The sequence below is a fragment of the Rosa rugosa genome, chromosome 2, assembly GCF_958449725.1.
Source record: "Rosa rugosa chromosome 2, drRosRugo1.1, whole genome shotgun sequence".
NCBI lineage: Eukaryota > Viridiplantae > Streptophyta > Magnoliopsida > Rosales > Rosaceae > Rosa > Rosa rugosa.
Window position 1 is genome coordinate 55642694 of NC_084821.1, and position 15747 is coordinate 55658440.

A 15747-nucleotide genomic window follows, 5' to 3' on the forward strand; every position below is an offset into this window, starting at 1 on the left:
GAGCTATAAGTTGCTTGAAGCCTTGAAGATACTTTCTCGTGCTTCTCCAATAGCATCAAATTGTGGATTGGAAGATATTTTTATTTTTACGGTTGAAATCATTTCACTTCCCCTCCATCTCTACCTTCTTACTCGAACGTTTCCCTACCTCAACTCTAAATCTCCTCACATTTAACACCCGGATGTTACCTGGCTCCTGGTACGTATGATTTTGATGGAACATTCTTTCATGAGGATTTTGCCGATCCCAGTACCAATGTTTTTTTGTCTAAATTCTACTACACATCTGAGAAAGCGTATAAGAGAAATAATATATAAAAGGAGAGTGAAATTCACACTTCATATTTTACAAATTCACAGTTCTTATCTGAGAAAGCGTATAAGAGAAATAATATATAAAAGGAGAGTGAAATTCACACTTCATATTTTACAAATTCACAGTTTATGTTTCATTTTTCAATAACTTAAATTATTTTTATTAACTTAAATTTTTTCTTTTTATGAGAATTTTGACTAAGAAACGAAAGAGAGAATGTAGATTTACAAATGAAGGAGTGGATTTCACTCCCCATACAAAATAAATTCACAACAAAAATACAGAACAATTGTGGACTTGGTGGAGAGTGGAAGACCAAGAGTTATCTGCCCGACCCAAACCCAAACCCGCCCAAATCCATATATGGATACTGCCCGCTAGTATCATCTATCTCTTACATTTGCAATATCATCTTCAAAAAATCTGAACAACAACAATGGCGGTACTCGTTACTCTGTCTTTCCCGGCAGCTGGCGCCGGAAACCGATTCTACGATGACCTCCAGAAACTGGGTCGTCTTCAAGCTCAAACTAGCCCCACCGCGATTTCTTCTCATAAATGGTTGCCCTGCAAATGCTTTTGGCAACTACCCAGAAGCAAAAAGACGTCGAGGGAATTGCTCAGATTGCGGCGTTTGGCTCAGGGGAAAGAAGCTGAAGATAGTTTCATTCCGGTATGGTATTTCGTTTCTTTTTTCTTTTTCTTTGGTTATTCATTTCATTTGAGCTGGGGGTTTTGGTTTTTGAATTGTGTAGAGTTGCTGTTAATAAGAAAGTGGAATTATGAAACAAGTTTCGGTTTTGGGTTTTAGGTTTTGAATACAGAAATGGTGTAGAGAGAGTGAAAGATTCAAACTTTATCTTGTAGATGTTATAGAAGATAAAGTAAAAAAAGGCTAGATTGATCAACTAACTGAACCTGTTGGAGAGTTATGGTTTCGAATTTTAGTCTCACTGAAAGTGGTTTTTGGTTTGCTCCAGTGTTGGGGCAACTTTTTAATTTTTTTAATATTTTTTAAATCTTGTAATTTGCGCTTTGTCATTCTGAACCTTGGGTACTATTTGGCTATTTGCTGAATGTTGCAGAATGTGAGTGAAGATACAGACGATATGTTTGATGACTTGTTTGATAAATATGGAAAGGTGGTATATAGTAGAAAGGACAAGAAGGCTCCTAGTGCAGAGCTTGATGACGATGCTGAGAGCTTAGCATGTAAGCTCATATCATAATCAGTATGAAGTTGATTCCTTGCTGTGTGATACATGTCGATATTGTTTTTGATATCCTCTCAATTTTAGCCTTAATATTGCATGTTTATAAATAGGTCTGTCTAGTCTTATTCTATTACAATGTTTCCAAGTTTTGGGGGTTCTCAAGTCTGGAGAGAAGGGATTGTGTTAGGCTTGTGACTGCATGCTGGGGAGGGGGGAGATAAGCCTATAACTTGAATCATCTGTCCTGGTATACAAAATAGGCTTGTACCTTGAGATCTACCTCTATTCCTCCTTTCTTGTCAACCAGTAAAGTGAATTTGACTGCAGGAAGTTCTTATTGAAGATTGCATTTGCAGTAATACGCACAATCTCTTGACTAAGTCAATCTGCGATGTTAGATATGTGCAAGTAGTTAATAAAAATGAAGAATGCTTCATACTCGCATTTGTTATAGATTGGAATCTTGATGTCAGATTATGTCTGTGTCTATTATGGTTCTTTTTCAATGTCCAGTTATTGAGCTTTGAGCATGTCTGTTCTTCAAATTAAAATTAAATTATAACCAAAATCTACGGATGTATGAACCTGAAATTTTAAAATGCATGATATATTTTGTGTATGAAATCAGTTAATCATTTCCTTCAATCTCTTTAGTTGCTGTAGAATTGGCCAAAGTTGCAAATGAGGTAAAGGCCGGAGATATAAAGGTGCTTTTTGTTAAGCCTCTTGTATACTGGACTCGGTTTTTTATTATTGCCACAGCTTTTTCTCGTCCACAAATTGATGCAATTAGGTATGGGCTTCAAATCATCTTTATGATTTTTTTTATGTCTGATTTACAAGCTGAATTATGAGTTGGACTTGGCAGCATATTTGATCCACTTTTTACGCTGCAATTTAGGTCCAAGATGAGAGATCTGGCAGAGAAAAAGTATGGAAAAATTCCAAACGGAGACGCTAAACCCAATTCATGGACCCTGTTGGACTTTGGTAAGTGTGGTATTCCTTGCCTTGTGAATTTGCCTTCAAACAAACTTTTTGTTAAGTTTGTGCATGTGTTCTAGCTTCTAACCTTGATACATTTATATTTATGGGATATATGACCTGACCTTCTGGTTCTTTTTGTTTTGTTTTATATCCGTTGTCTAAAACTGTTGTCCATGGTGCTAACATGAATCAGCTTATAATATTTATATAATATGGGGGTAAGTTAACTAATTCCATATGAAAATAGGCAAGCTGGCTGTAGCCTTCTTAGGCAGTTTCTATTAGACTTGCTCACATGAACCCCTGTATACGATAAAAAAACTACCGGACATTCCTAGCCAGTCAAAGCTCAGATTCTTCACTTTACAAATTTAAGGGAACTGTAGGGAATTTTTCTGAACACTTTCCTTCCAAATGTCTAGTTTCATACTTTCATTTGAATAATATTGACGACTAAAGATTTTGCAAACATGATGCCTATTGTAATATTGTTTATGGTAGTCAACAGGGATTCTACCTGTGCACTACTCTGGTGCAAAAGTTTTGTTAAAAGTAAAGTTGTGAATACCAGTAGTTTAACTATGTATCTAAACTGGCTATGTTTTTGTAAATCAAAGTTCTGTCTTGTTAAAAAAGCATAGTCAAGATTTGTAGTGCCCACAACACAACAGTCAATATATGACTTCAATGTTCTGTTTTGTAAATTTTCCCTTCCTTTTTCTCTTGCATCTTATAAATTTATAAATAGTTTACATCGTGATCCTGTATTTAATAGTCCATTCAAAATGCGACTGCATAGGCTCATAGGCTATGTTGTTCAAGCTGTTATGTAACACCTTAAACTGGAAGAAATTAAATCTCTTTCTCACCCACATCTGCACAAACCTACAAGCATATGGCTTTTCTATGTTTCAATTTCTGAGTAATGATTCACCTGGTATAATTTAGACACCAGAATCACTGTTTTCTGGTGAGATGTAGTATGCATCCTCATGGAACCAATCATTGGGCTCTGGCAAATGGCAATTTGGGTGTATTGACCAAAACTCTTTTTAGAAATTGTTGATCCTGCATGCTAAACTTTTGCTCCCGTTTCCTAATTCCAGGTGATGTTGTAATCCATATATTTCTTCCGCCACAGCGAGCTTTCTACAACTTGGAAGAATTCTATGGTAACGCTACACCCGTTGAACTACCTTTCGAAAACCAGCCACCAATGCGAGGCTAAGAAAGACCTATTTTCCCAACAAATGGAATTGAGTGCCGATGCATTCATTGGATGGCTTATGCAGCTACCTCAACCTCTGCCGGTTTTGGAGCTTGATCTACTAACTTCCTTGCAGACTGACAGTGTTACTGAAACGAATTTCTGGGCCCAGCATGGTTGTTTGGGATGACACCATCAGCGTAGTAGGCATGGTGCAACTGTGCAAGCATTATTGCAACTCTACATTTTAGTTAGTGTTTTAAGACTTCACTAGTCATCAGGTCATCAACAAGTTTAGAGGCTTGTATATGTAATATCCATGAGCTGCTATGCTATGAATCTTGAAATACTATTTAGTGTAGCTTACTATTTTTGTTTATTTCTTGTGGAATATAAGTTGCATATTCATCTGGTCTTGTAAGTGTTGGTACCCACTACCCCAACAAAGGACACAGCCATCACATGAACATATGATATGCGCTCAAGTATGTAGCCTAATAAACAACTTGCACTCCAAGTGCCCGATCATTGCTGGGTTATGCAAAATGAGCTAGCATTATATCCTCTATATGGGTTGGAGCTGGATGTATATGTTGTTGAGTAAATATGTATCTAGAATTTGGGTTAGTGGAGGAAGCACATCAAGTGTTGACGAAATGCCTGAGAGAGATGTAATGGTTAATGGGCTTGCTTGGATTAGGGTATTTGAAGAGCCTTTTGGTGGTCTTCAGTGTGATGGAATAATGGATGAGCTAGTTCCTAGTGGGTTTACGATGGATGGAGTAATGTCTGTTTTCGAAATGATGAGAGGTTTCGACAATGGGGAATGAGTCGAGTATCATTTCACATGCAAGAGTGGTGGTTAAATCCATTTTCTTTGATGCACCCGGATAAGAAACAGGTTGAACGAGAGGGTTCTGAATGCTATGATAGGAAGCAGGTTCCTGCTACTTCCAACTTCAACTTCCAACTTCAATGTGAATTACGACAAGGACAAAGAAAGCTACTTAAACGTGTTTTCCAATCCCCATGGAAGAAAGATGAGTGACAAGGGTGTGAAAGAGAGAAAAATAGTACACCACAGTACCTTCAGTTTTTGAACTTCTTATCGAACTCATATAATGTAAAAAGGAACAAGCAGCCTTTCATATCCACTGTTGGCAATACAAACAAAACGGATTTGGCGGCAAGAGTGACATTGCAACATGCAGTGAAATTTCAGTGGGGCAGTTCTGCAATTAAAATGAGGGAGAAGAAAGTTGCACCTATTATACCAGAGGACTAGGAGGTCTTCATTAGCAGCATTCAGTTTGTTCAAATGGATGTAACAATAACTCCATTGAAGTGTTTAGTTAGGATCATGTTCTTGCATCTTTTTTCCTGTTTTGTGCTGCTCATGATCACATACACAAGTACCTTTCAGTCCCTCAGAGATGGCCAGACCCATGTTTCAACTGGTGGAACCTTTGAGCTTGGATTTTTCACTCCTGAAGGTGCTTCTAATAAGCGATATGTTGGAATATGGTACAAGAATATACCCGTTAACACTGTTGTATGGGTTGCCAACAGAGACACACCCCTCACTGACTCATCAGGTGTTCTGAAGATCACCAGTCCTGGAATTCTTGTCCTTGTCGACCATAACAAGACAGTTTGGTCCTCCAACACTTCAAGTCCAGCACAGAATCCAGTGGCACAGCTTTTGGATTCAGGAAATCTTGTTGTGATAGATAAGAGTGATAATGTTGACCCATCTGCAGAGAGCTTTCTGTGGCAAAGTTTTGACTACCCAGGTGATACATTGCTACCAGGTATGAAACTTGGTAGAAACACAATTACAGGTTTCAAATGGTTTATGTCATCATGGAAAAGTCCCCAGGATCCTTCCCAAGGCAACTATACATTTCAAAATGGTCCCAAAGGATATGCAGAGCAGATTATGATGGAGGGTTCGGTCATGAAATTTCGGACTGGACCATGGAATGGAATCCGCTTCAGTGGAGCGCCTCATTTAAGTCCAAATCCAATATACACATACAATCTTCTTTTTGATCATGATGAAGAATATTATTCTTATAAGCTTCTTAACAGGTCAATTCTTTCCAGGCTGGTGTTGGCTCAAGATGGGCTTGTGCACCGATACACATGGATTGATAGAACCCGAGAATGGTTCCTTCATCTAACAGCACAACTTGATAGCTGTGATACCTATGCACTTTGTGGTGCATATGGTGTATGTAATATTGAGCACTCCCCAGCATGTGGGTGCTTGAAAGGATTTTCACCTAAATATCCGAAAGATTGGGAAGTGATGGATTGGTCAAATGGTTGTGTCAGAAAGACCCCACTGAGTTGCAGTGGAGACATATTTCAGAAGTACTATGGGGTGAAATTGCCAAACACAGAACAATCCTGGTTCAACACAAGTATGAACATCAAGGAATGTGAAATGTTGTGCACAAAGAACTGTTCCTGCACAGCTTATTCAAATTTGTATATCAGTCAAGGAGGGATTGGGTGCCGGATGTGGTTTGGTGACCTGATTGATATTACTATTAGAAATTTCACTAAAAATAGGGAACATCTCTATATACGAATGGCCGCATCAGAACTACCTACAGGTATGGAATCATGATCTCGAACATCAGAAGTAGACGGTGTTTTATAAATTTTTTGACACAATTAGCAAAATTTTCTTGGAAAATTGTCTATTCATGCAGGTAGCATTATTAGTGTTCAGCACACATTTATGGATTTTTTCTTTATTAATCCTTCTAACTCCTTGATGATTTTTTCCAAATACTAATAAGTTTTTGCCTACTAGATCTACTTCATGAAGACAATACAAAGATCAATGGTAAGAAAGTGAGAATCGTATTAATAATCACTTCTATGTTGTCTACTAGCCTGCTGATATTCTTGACCTTATATCTTCGGAAGAAGCAGCACCAAAAACATGGTAAGTTTTTATACCTGGCCTCTGTGGTCCTAGCAGACCTTTAACTTTGACATACAAATTTGATCAGAAAAAGAACACTACTAAAAAGTTCACTAAAATGAAATTAACCATGCTTTATTTTTTATTGTTTATCTTTTCCTTGTTGATTCCTTAATGTTTCCTGTTCGGATATTCTATTTCGACCGAGGAACTCAATATGATGGTAGTTTGTAAGGAGAGATTTAGAATCTCATGATTTATAACATGTCAAGTGTAGTTTGTTTTCTCAATCATCAGTTCAACATGATTTCTGTGACCCTGTAGAGGTTGAATCCTAAATTCTGGAGTTGTAGCATGCATGCGTTATGTTCAATTTTTCTGATCAAGTGCATGATAATCAGTAAAGGTTGACATGACAGCTAGTTGCATGGGTGGAAGGACTTGACTTATCTACCTAGCTAGTCAAAGAGCCTAGAACTTGTAAAGATTGCTCGAGCAGATCGATCTTTGATCTTTTTTAAAGACATAGATTGAGCAGCTCCTCCTGATTTGATTTTTGAGGGGTTTTAGGTTTTTTATTTTGACATTTCTATTCCAGTCTCAACATCAATTGTTACTTTATTTGTAGGAAAAGTATGGAGCAGCAAAAAGGAAGATTTGGAACTTCCATTATTTGACTTGGCAATTTGGCATCTATTATTTATGCAACCAATAACTTTTCAGAGAACAACAAACTAGGACAGGGAGGTTTTGGATCAGTCTTTAAGGTAAAACCAGATAGTTTGCAAATTCTATATCATACAAGGCATGTAAAGTTTTGGTCATATTAGAGACTGATGATTTCAGGGTATGTTGAGAGATGGACGTGAAGTAGCTGTGAAAAGGCTCTCAAAGCATTCTAAACAAGGACTAGAAGAATTCAAGAATGAGGTTGCATTTGCAAAACTTCAGCACAGGAATCTAGCGAAGCTTCACGGATGCTGCATTGAAGAAGATGAAATGATGCTGATCTATGAATTCATGCCCAACAAAAGTTTGGACTTCTTTATTTTTGGTATGTGAACTCAAAAACCATATGATTGCGTTTAATTGGCTTGCACGGGTTTTCTTCATCTCATCCCTCATGTTGATATTCATTGCTAGCACATTTTCTAATAACACGAGCTTTTGGAGTCTAGTGGTTGTCTTGCAAGATCTCCAAGCTCTTGCAAAAGACTATGAGTTCAAAACTTCTAATCTGCATTCCCGGTACATCTTAATTTGTTGATTTGTGAAGTCGGAACTGTGGGATTGAACCTAAATATGTTGTGCTCTATCTTTGCCTTTCTATGTGCACGATGCCGGTACACATGAATCTGCAACTACTCCCATGTATAGTTGGCACAATCTTTAACAGCTTCTGAGCTTTCAGGGTCTTTACATGCACTTCTTTGCTTCTGAATTGGGGGTTTAGGGGTTGTTTGGGATTGCTGTGACTTTTAAAAAAAACTGCTGCTGCTGCTGTGTTGTAAGAATAATCAGCTGTGAATTAAAACAGTTTTGTATTTGGATAAACAACTGCAGAGTGTGTTTTGATCTACAGCAGCTTCTAAAAGCAACCTCTAGGCTGCTTCTAAAATCTGCTGCCAGTGACCTATAACTTTCAATTAAAATTGTTTTTTATCAATAAAATCTAAAATTTTGAACAAAATCTGATTTTTTTTTTTTAAAAGCGAAGCAATCCCAAACGGGGTCTTAGTGGATTACAGAAACATAACATGTTATCTTGTTTCTTTGAGTATGCTCAGGAAGTTGGATTTTGTTTTTTTTTTTTTTTTCTTATTAAGAAGAGGATCAAAGGGTTTCACTCCTGCCCCCATGGTGACTCGAACCCATGACTTCGTACATAGGTAGTGGGTGCTCTAACCACTGAGCTAACACCACTTCATCAGGAAGTTGGATTTTGTTAGAATGATGGCTTTTCAAGGCTGGTGACTTATATATGGTATTTTGCAGATCATACAAAAAGCATGTCACTAGACTGGCGTAAGCGGTTTGACATTATTAATGGCATTGCTCGAGGGCTCCTCTATCTTCATCAAGACTCCAGACTCAGAGTAATTCATCGAGATCTCAAAGCCGGAAATATTTTATTAGACAGTGAATTTATCCCAAAAATATCTGACTTTGGCCTGGCTAGAAGTTTGGGAGGAAATGAAACTAAAGCAGAAACGAACAGAGTGGTTGGCACGTAGTAAGTATCCCGAAACAACTAATGTCTCTTCTTTCTTTACTTATAAGATTACCTTTTTTTTTTTTTTTTCCTTTAATATAATTCATTGGCTTGCAGTGGTTATATGTCTCCAGAATATGCAATTGATGGGTTCTACTCTACCAAATCCGACGTCTTTAGCTTTGGTGTTTCGGTGTTGGAGATAATAAGTGGGAAGAGAAACAGAGGATTCTATAATCCAGATCACAGCCTAAACCTCCTTGGACATGTAAGTGTCAAATGTCAACACTCTCTTTGCTTGTTCTGCTTCTGTATAGTAAAAAGTGTGGGATGGTTGTCTTCTTTCAGGCATGGAAGCTATACACACAAGGCAGGTCCATTGAACTGCTTGATACATCAGTAGGGGACTCGACTAATGTACTAGAGGACGTTCTGCGATCGGTTCATGTGGGACTCTTATGTGTGCAGGAAAATCCAGAGGATAGGCCAAGCATGTCAGCTGCCGTTCTAATGTTGAGTGGTGAAGGTGCATTGCCTCAACCCCAGAAACCAGGTTTTTATACTGAAAGGAATCTGAGTGAGATCAAAGTCGACGCCGCTCCTAAAACATGTTCAGCTAATGAAGTCACTTTTACACTATTGGAGGCCCGATAAATTATATTTCATCATTACATGTAGGTGTCATTGTTGAGTTCCAATCTTGATCTGTTGTTATTTTCCTTTCTGATATAATATGATCAACTGATCAAAAATGCATCAAAGGCACAACGCGTAGGCAAACATTACTCCAGTCCTTGCATTAATTTCTTCTCGAACTATTCGATCTGTGTCTGGATTTTTTTTTTGAATTTCTAGAGCAAGGAAATATGTATTGCAAAAGAATGAAGCACAAAGATAGATCACCACTACCATACACTATTGTGCCCCATTGTGGCCCTGGCCTATATTGCGTGTGGTTACTACTGTACTACATATACATTGTTATTTTTCTTGTTCTTTTGGCTACAATAGTATACTAAACACAGAAGAATGGAGTGATGCTAGTACAAATTAATTTTGGAAAATTGGCACATAATATTATGGCTCCAAATAGTCTGTAGATTGCTGGCCAACAAAGTTGCGAAACCAACAGCTAGCTTTCACTAAATAAGGCTAACAGAATCTATGGTCTCTCATTTACACGAGCGCAAAGCCTTGAGCCTCATCAGAGCACCACTAGAATAAATTGTCAAAACCCGGTGGATATATCAATTACGAACAGAAATTACAGCCAGCAAACAATTGAACGTCTTCTCGAAGATGTGATTTGAAACAGATTTGCACTGCCGGAAGATTCCTGAAACAGTAGTGAAACCCCACCTGCATGTATAATACAAGACAATAGCCAAAAACAAAAGCAGCAATAGAGTATGGTTACATATACATAGAGCACTAAAACTAAAGGGTTTCCATGAATCTATGCTCAAAAATAGCTCTATATTCTCTTTTTTAAAATTAGACTGATTGATATGGTGAAGAACATGATCATCCTACCTCAAGACAAAATAGTGAGCATCCTCACCAGGTTGCCCTGTCAAAACAAGAACCCGCTTCTGCTGCGTTTCAAAACGCTGGAGCTCCATTCATCTCGATCCTCTATTCGCCAAATCCCACTTCAAACTCTCTCGATCAGTCGACCATCCAAAACTAATCAGTTTGAAATGGAATCTGACGAATTGCTGATCGCAGACCCTAGATCCTCACCGTCTAGAAAACGCAGCGGACTCGGATCCCGAAACATGACGGCACACTGGGGAAGATGTTAACTATCTTGACTTCAGGGAGGTGGTTCCTCAACTTAGTCGGCGGCGGTCGAGAACTGAACCAGAGAGAGGACTATATGAAACCCTAAACCTAGTACGATGAGAGAGCTCTTAATTTATGGCTAGGCCAGGGAAACGAGGACGCGCCACGTGCTACCAACTTTCCGAAGCCGACGACTGAGGGGCCACGTCTTTTACCGTTTTACCTTAATTTTACTTGAATTGGTAAAAGTTTGTTACTCTTAAGATTAAGCTTCTATTCATACCTCTACATTTAGTATGCAGAGACCTTCTTAAATTTTTGTACACATCTATATCCCATTATGCCCCTCTGAAAAATTGAAAGAGAAAAATAATTTTTATTGAGCTGTCTTCCGTCTTATCTTCTTCTCTGATTCTCCTACTCGTTCTCTCTCTTTTTCTCATTCTCTCTCTCTCTTTGTTTCTTCTCTCACTGTTTGTGTCTTGTTGTGATTTATGGGAAGCTTGTATTTAATTATTTATGCCAATTATATTGCCAAGTTTGGAGGATGCTTCATTGCAAACTTGAATTATATGACAATTGCAGGATTGCAATTTGCAATTGCTAAAACCACTTAGCATGAGACGTAAGGTATAAAACTTGATAAAGTACAAAAGGATCGAGCTTTACCCTTTCTAATGGCAACATAGAAATATAGACCCCTGCAACAAACTTTACCCTTTCTATACCGGAAGAAAGGGAGAATTTCCCAAATCTAAAACAAAAACCCCATCCTTAAATCTCCAATCTCAACTCTTACCAAAATTAATTGGAACAATAACTCTTCAACTAAAGAGAGTGAGAGAAACAAAGAGAGAAAGAGTGATGAGAAAGTCTGTAAGAGCAGGGAAGAAAAAGAGATGGAAAACAACAATCATGGTTGTGGTTTTTTTTTTTTTTACTCTTTTTTCTGGAGGGGCAAAATGGGATAAAACAAGTTACAAAAATTTGTGGACGTCTATATACTAAATATGGAGGTATGAATAGAAGCACTCTAAGATTAATTTGATATCTCCGTCCATATTTCTGATAACATTTGACATGCAATACATGCGTGCTGAACTGCTGAATTTCAATAAGAAACCACTACAACAATCAGATACAAAAGTCTCTATAGCAGTCCGATCCTAAGCTGTCAAACAAAATGGTTTTAAACGCTTGACAAAAGACTGCATTCTCTCAATTTTGTCTTCAGAAATATGATGCCTAACATTGATTAAAGCATCAACAACAAAGTTTGCTTCTTAAAAAAAAATTTTTTGAAGGTGATGGTGTCAACTAAAAAAATATGATGTCTAACATTGATTAAAACATCAACAACAAAGTTTGCTTCTTAAAAAAATGTGTTTGAAGGTGATGGTGTCAACTAAACTAGCATCGTGTTTGATATCTCTAACAATTCGTTGTAACCTCCAAAGTGTGTTTGTTACACCATTTACAAGTTCGTCCCTCTTTCTTCTTGGTAGTTGTACTTAGAAAGAATAGATTTTGAAGCTTTCCCATCACTATAGAACTTCTAGACATAGGTAATATATCGGCTTTTACATCGAAAATCATATAGGTATCTTTATGGAGAGAAGAATTTCTTTAGTGCGACAATGACTTGATGATAGTATTTCATGTACCATTAACCATTTTGAAGATTAAACCGTTCACTTTGGTTTAGTTGGTTGCCAATAGGTTTAAAACCAAAAGGGAAATTTTAGAAACAGTACATGAAGTTAGGTCCACCATGAAATTCTACACATAAAGTTACAAATTCTAAACTTTAGTACACAAACTTATAAGCCCGACCACCTTCTTATACACGACATCAATAACCCCGTTAGTGCATATGCCATTATCCATATAATGAAGGGTAGAATAGGGTTTTTACCTAAAAAAGATAAGGAAAAAATTTAAGAACTATACATGACATATAGGCCGTTCCGGAGTTCGGTGTATTTGGTGTAAAAGAATTAACTTCGGTACATGAAGTTGCAATCCCGAACTACTTTTAGTACATGACGTCAATAACACCGTTAAACCTATGCAATTATTCAATTTTCAAATGGTATTTTGAGTTTTTACCTCTCTCTCTCTCATACGGGACACCCAAATCTAGGTACCCTTCTCCTTCTCCTTCTTCCTTCTTCCTTCTTCCTTCTTCCTTCTTCTCCCTTCTTCTCCTTCTTCTTCCTTCTTCTTCTTCTTCCTCCCTCCCTCCCCGATTTGATTTAGACACTCAAATCTGGGTACCCAAAATCTGATTTTCTCCTCCTCCTCCTCATTCTTCTTCCTTCTTCCTTCTTCGTCTTCTTCCTCCTCCCTCCCTCCCCGATATGAAGTTTTGATTTGGACACCCAAATCTAATTTTCTTCTCCTTCTTCTTCCTCCTCCTCCTCAATATCAAGGTTTGATTTGGACACCCAAATCTGGTTTTCTTCTCCTTCTTCTTCTTCTGCAATTTTTTTTTATTAATCCATGAAGAGACGGATTTGCCCTTACTAATTTGACCAAAATCACATTGACTAACGGGAACCGTAACGGCATACACCGATTTTGGGTCGGGATTGCAACTTCATGTACCGAAGTTAATTTTTTGAAACCAAATACACTGAACTTCGGAACGACCTATATGTCATGTACGAATCTTAAAATTTTTCCAAAAGATAAACCCCAAACCCAAACCCAGAAAACTCTTGCCCAGATCTTCGGCATTTTCGATCAAGACCTCAACCAATCTGAGGCACTTTTGTTTTTTTTTTAATCCAAAATCACAACATCATTCAATTCCCATATCTCCATTCTAATAACAATACCAAGTAGAGCTAATCTCAATTTCAAACACAACCATAGTCGAAATTCACCATTAACCAAAACAGGCAATACACCCAATTTGCGAGGATTACCCAAAAGAACAAATTTTCAATTTGAGGTTCTGAATATACCTCCGACAATCAGAGTAGCTTAATCTGAGCTAACAGAAATCGTGAGCAAGCATAAACTTGCAGCCACTGTGCACTGTGAAAGTCGAGCAGAGCCCTTCCCAATTTTCTCCTTCAGTCCACAGTGCAGCAAGGACCCGAGCATCAATTCTTGATTCTAGGACGAGAATCAACATTGGGAACAAGTCCAGATGCTCCGGAATGGTTGCTGTGAACAGTAATCTCAATGGAGGCTGACAACACCAAAACACCAATCCATCAAAACTCAATCAAAATTGAAAACCAATTATACCTAGATGTAGAGCTCGACGAGAGGATGAATTTTCTCACTCAAGCACCATCAAATTCGGCCGGAGTCATCGAAAAACGTCAAAAATCAGCTGGAAGACCCTACGCTTTCGGGCTTTGATTCTCTCTACTCGCTCGCAGTATGGACGATCCATGACCAAAGGCACGTCGGTGCTGGAAAGAGGATTCAAACCCGACCGATTCTCCACAGTATCGTCGCTGGACGGCGGAGAACCATCCGGTTCGCCGTCGCGGGTCTACGGGTCGACGATCTGGATTAGTCTAGATCAATCTATCTGAGGGGCTTTTGTTCTTGAATAGATTGAGATGCAATTTCGAGAGGGTTAATGGAACTGGGTCAGTCTCGGATGGTGGAGATTTCGCCTCCCATTGCTTCCAAGCTAAGTTTGATTCAATTATGAGGGAAGTAATGGCATCGGAATTGGATTTGCCTACTTCGCCGCCTGCAAAGTCGGGGTAAAGGGAAGAGATTGGTTCTCAATTTGACAAAACTTGTTCTTTAATGCAGGTGAGAGAGAGAGAGAGAGATGGGTGCTCAGAGTAAGGGAGAGAGATAGAGCTAGGTGCCTAGAGTACAAATGTAAAGAGATCAAATTACTCCTCAAATTATGCTAGGTGGCACATTGACTAATGACATTATAAACTTTACTACACTAAGTATAATAAAGTTTATAATTTATAATTTTGTGCAGAGAAATGCCCGCCTTAATTTATAAAGTTTATAATTTATAACAGGCTTACCTGGTGGTACAGCCACAAGTCACAAGACAGTGACAAGAGCATCTTCTTATTCCCAAAGGCCTCAAGCAACTGACTTTCCACAGACGTCGACTCTTTCGCCGACACCTTTAAGACAGTTTTTAGGGTTTTTACCTCTTTTTACTAAAAAGTAGTAAAAGATAAAACCAGCTCAGTCATTCAGTAGTTATCCAATCAGGGCTATAGTATTTTTATTTTTCTTTCTTTTTTCCTGTTCTGCCATTCAATTATTATTTTATTTATGGATGGGAGTGGAATTTTCCTCCACCACTTCTTTGATCCCTCTTTTACCAAATGGTAAAATCTGACAAATCCAGTGGGATGGCTCTTGATGAATCATTGAAACGAAGGAAAGAGCACTTCTATGTATAATTAATAGTACTACCAAGATTGGATTTTATTGCATTTGCATTAATTTTTGTTGTTGATAGATTCAATGTGATATGTGAATTTACTTGAAAGCAGTGATTGCTGTGATGGAGAAAAATGTACTCAAGAAGGAACTTAGGTTAAATTAAAACTTGATGTTAATAACTTGATTAAAATGGTACTCAAAGTATTGGCTTCAAGATTCAGTACCTAAAGGCGATATGCAACTCTCGATCAATTCGCTTTATGCATCTGAAATAAATGTGACAAGGTTACAGTCTAACATTGTAAAAAGACTCGAAACAACCTATGAGGACTTGCGACAAACGACAATGGAAGAAGATTAAAAATCGAACCCAAGTGATGTAAAGGACAGAACTTTTTTCACTTCTAGCTATACAATTACAAATAGCTGATCAAGGACCTACTGTTAAAAGCTTCAGAAATCAGAATAATAACGACCTCATTCCCATGTAATTCAGCATCAAGATAGTCTCAGCTGGCACAGATTGCTACAACATAATGAGATTAGAGATCCATTCTTTTCTAGTTTCAAATATCTAAAGACCTTGTTTATGACAGGAATATTGAAAAATACTTGCGAAACAGAACACAAGGTACGTTTAGTTTCATGTTTTCTCAATCAAACGAGCACAAAGCCTATCTATCCTGTAGAGTTACCCTC

At 37.9% G+C, this 15747-nt stretch overlaps 1 protein-coding gene and 1 pseudogene across 1 annotated transcript; both read left to right on the forward strand.

The window, feature by feature from the left end:
* The first annotated feature begins 687 nt into the window (after nt 1-687).
* Nucleotides 688-4139, forward strand: LOC133728569 (protein Iojap, chloroplastic). The gene is made up of 5 exons (XM_062155971.1): nt 688-989; nt 1402-1528; nt 2185-2323; nt 2432-2520; nt 3624-4139. The coding sequence occupies exons 1-5, from the start codon at nt 753-755 to the stop codon at nt 3743-3745; spliced, it is 714 nt and encodes a 237-aa protein (XP_062011955.1). The 5' UTR covers nt 688-752; the 3' UTR covers nt 3746-4139.
* A 981-nt stretch (nt 4140-5120) lies between these two features.
* Nucleotides 5121-9872, forward strand: LOC133731070 (G-type lectin S-receptor-like serine/threonine-protein kinase At4g27290; annotated as a pseudogene).
* Nucleotides 9873-15747: the final 5875 nt, after the last annotated feature.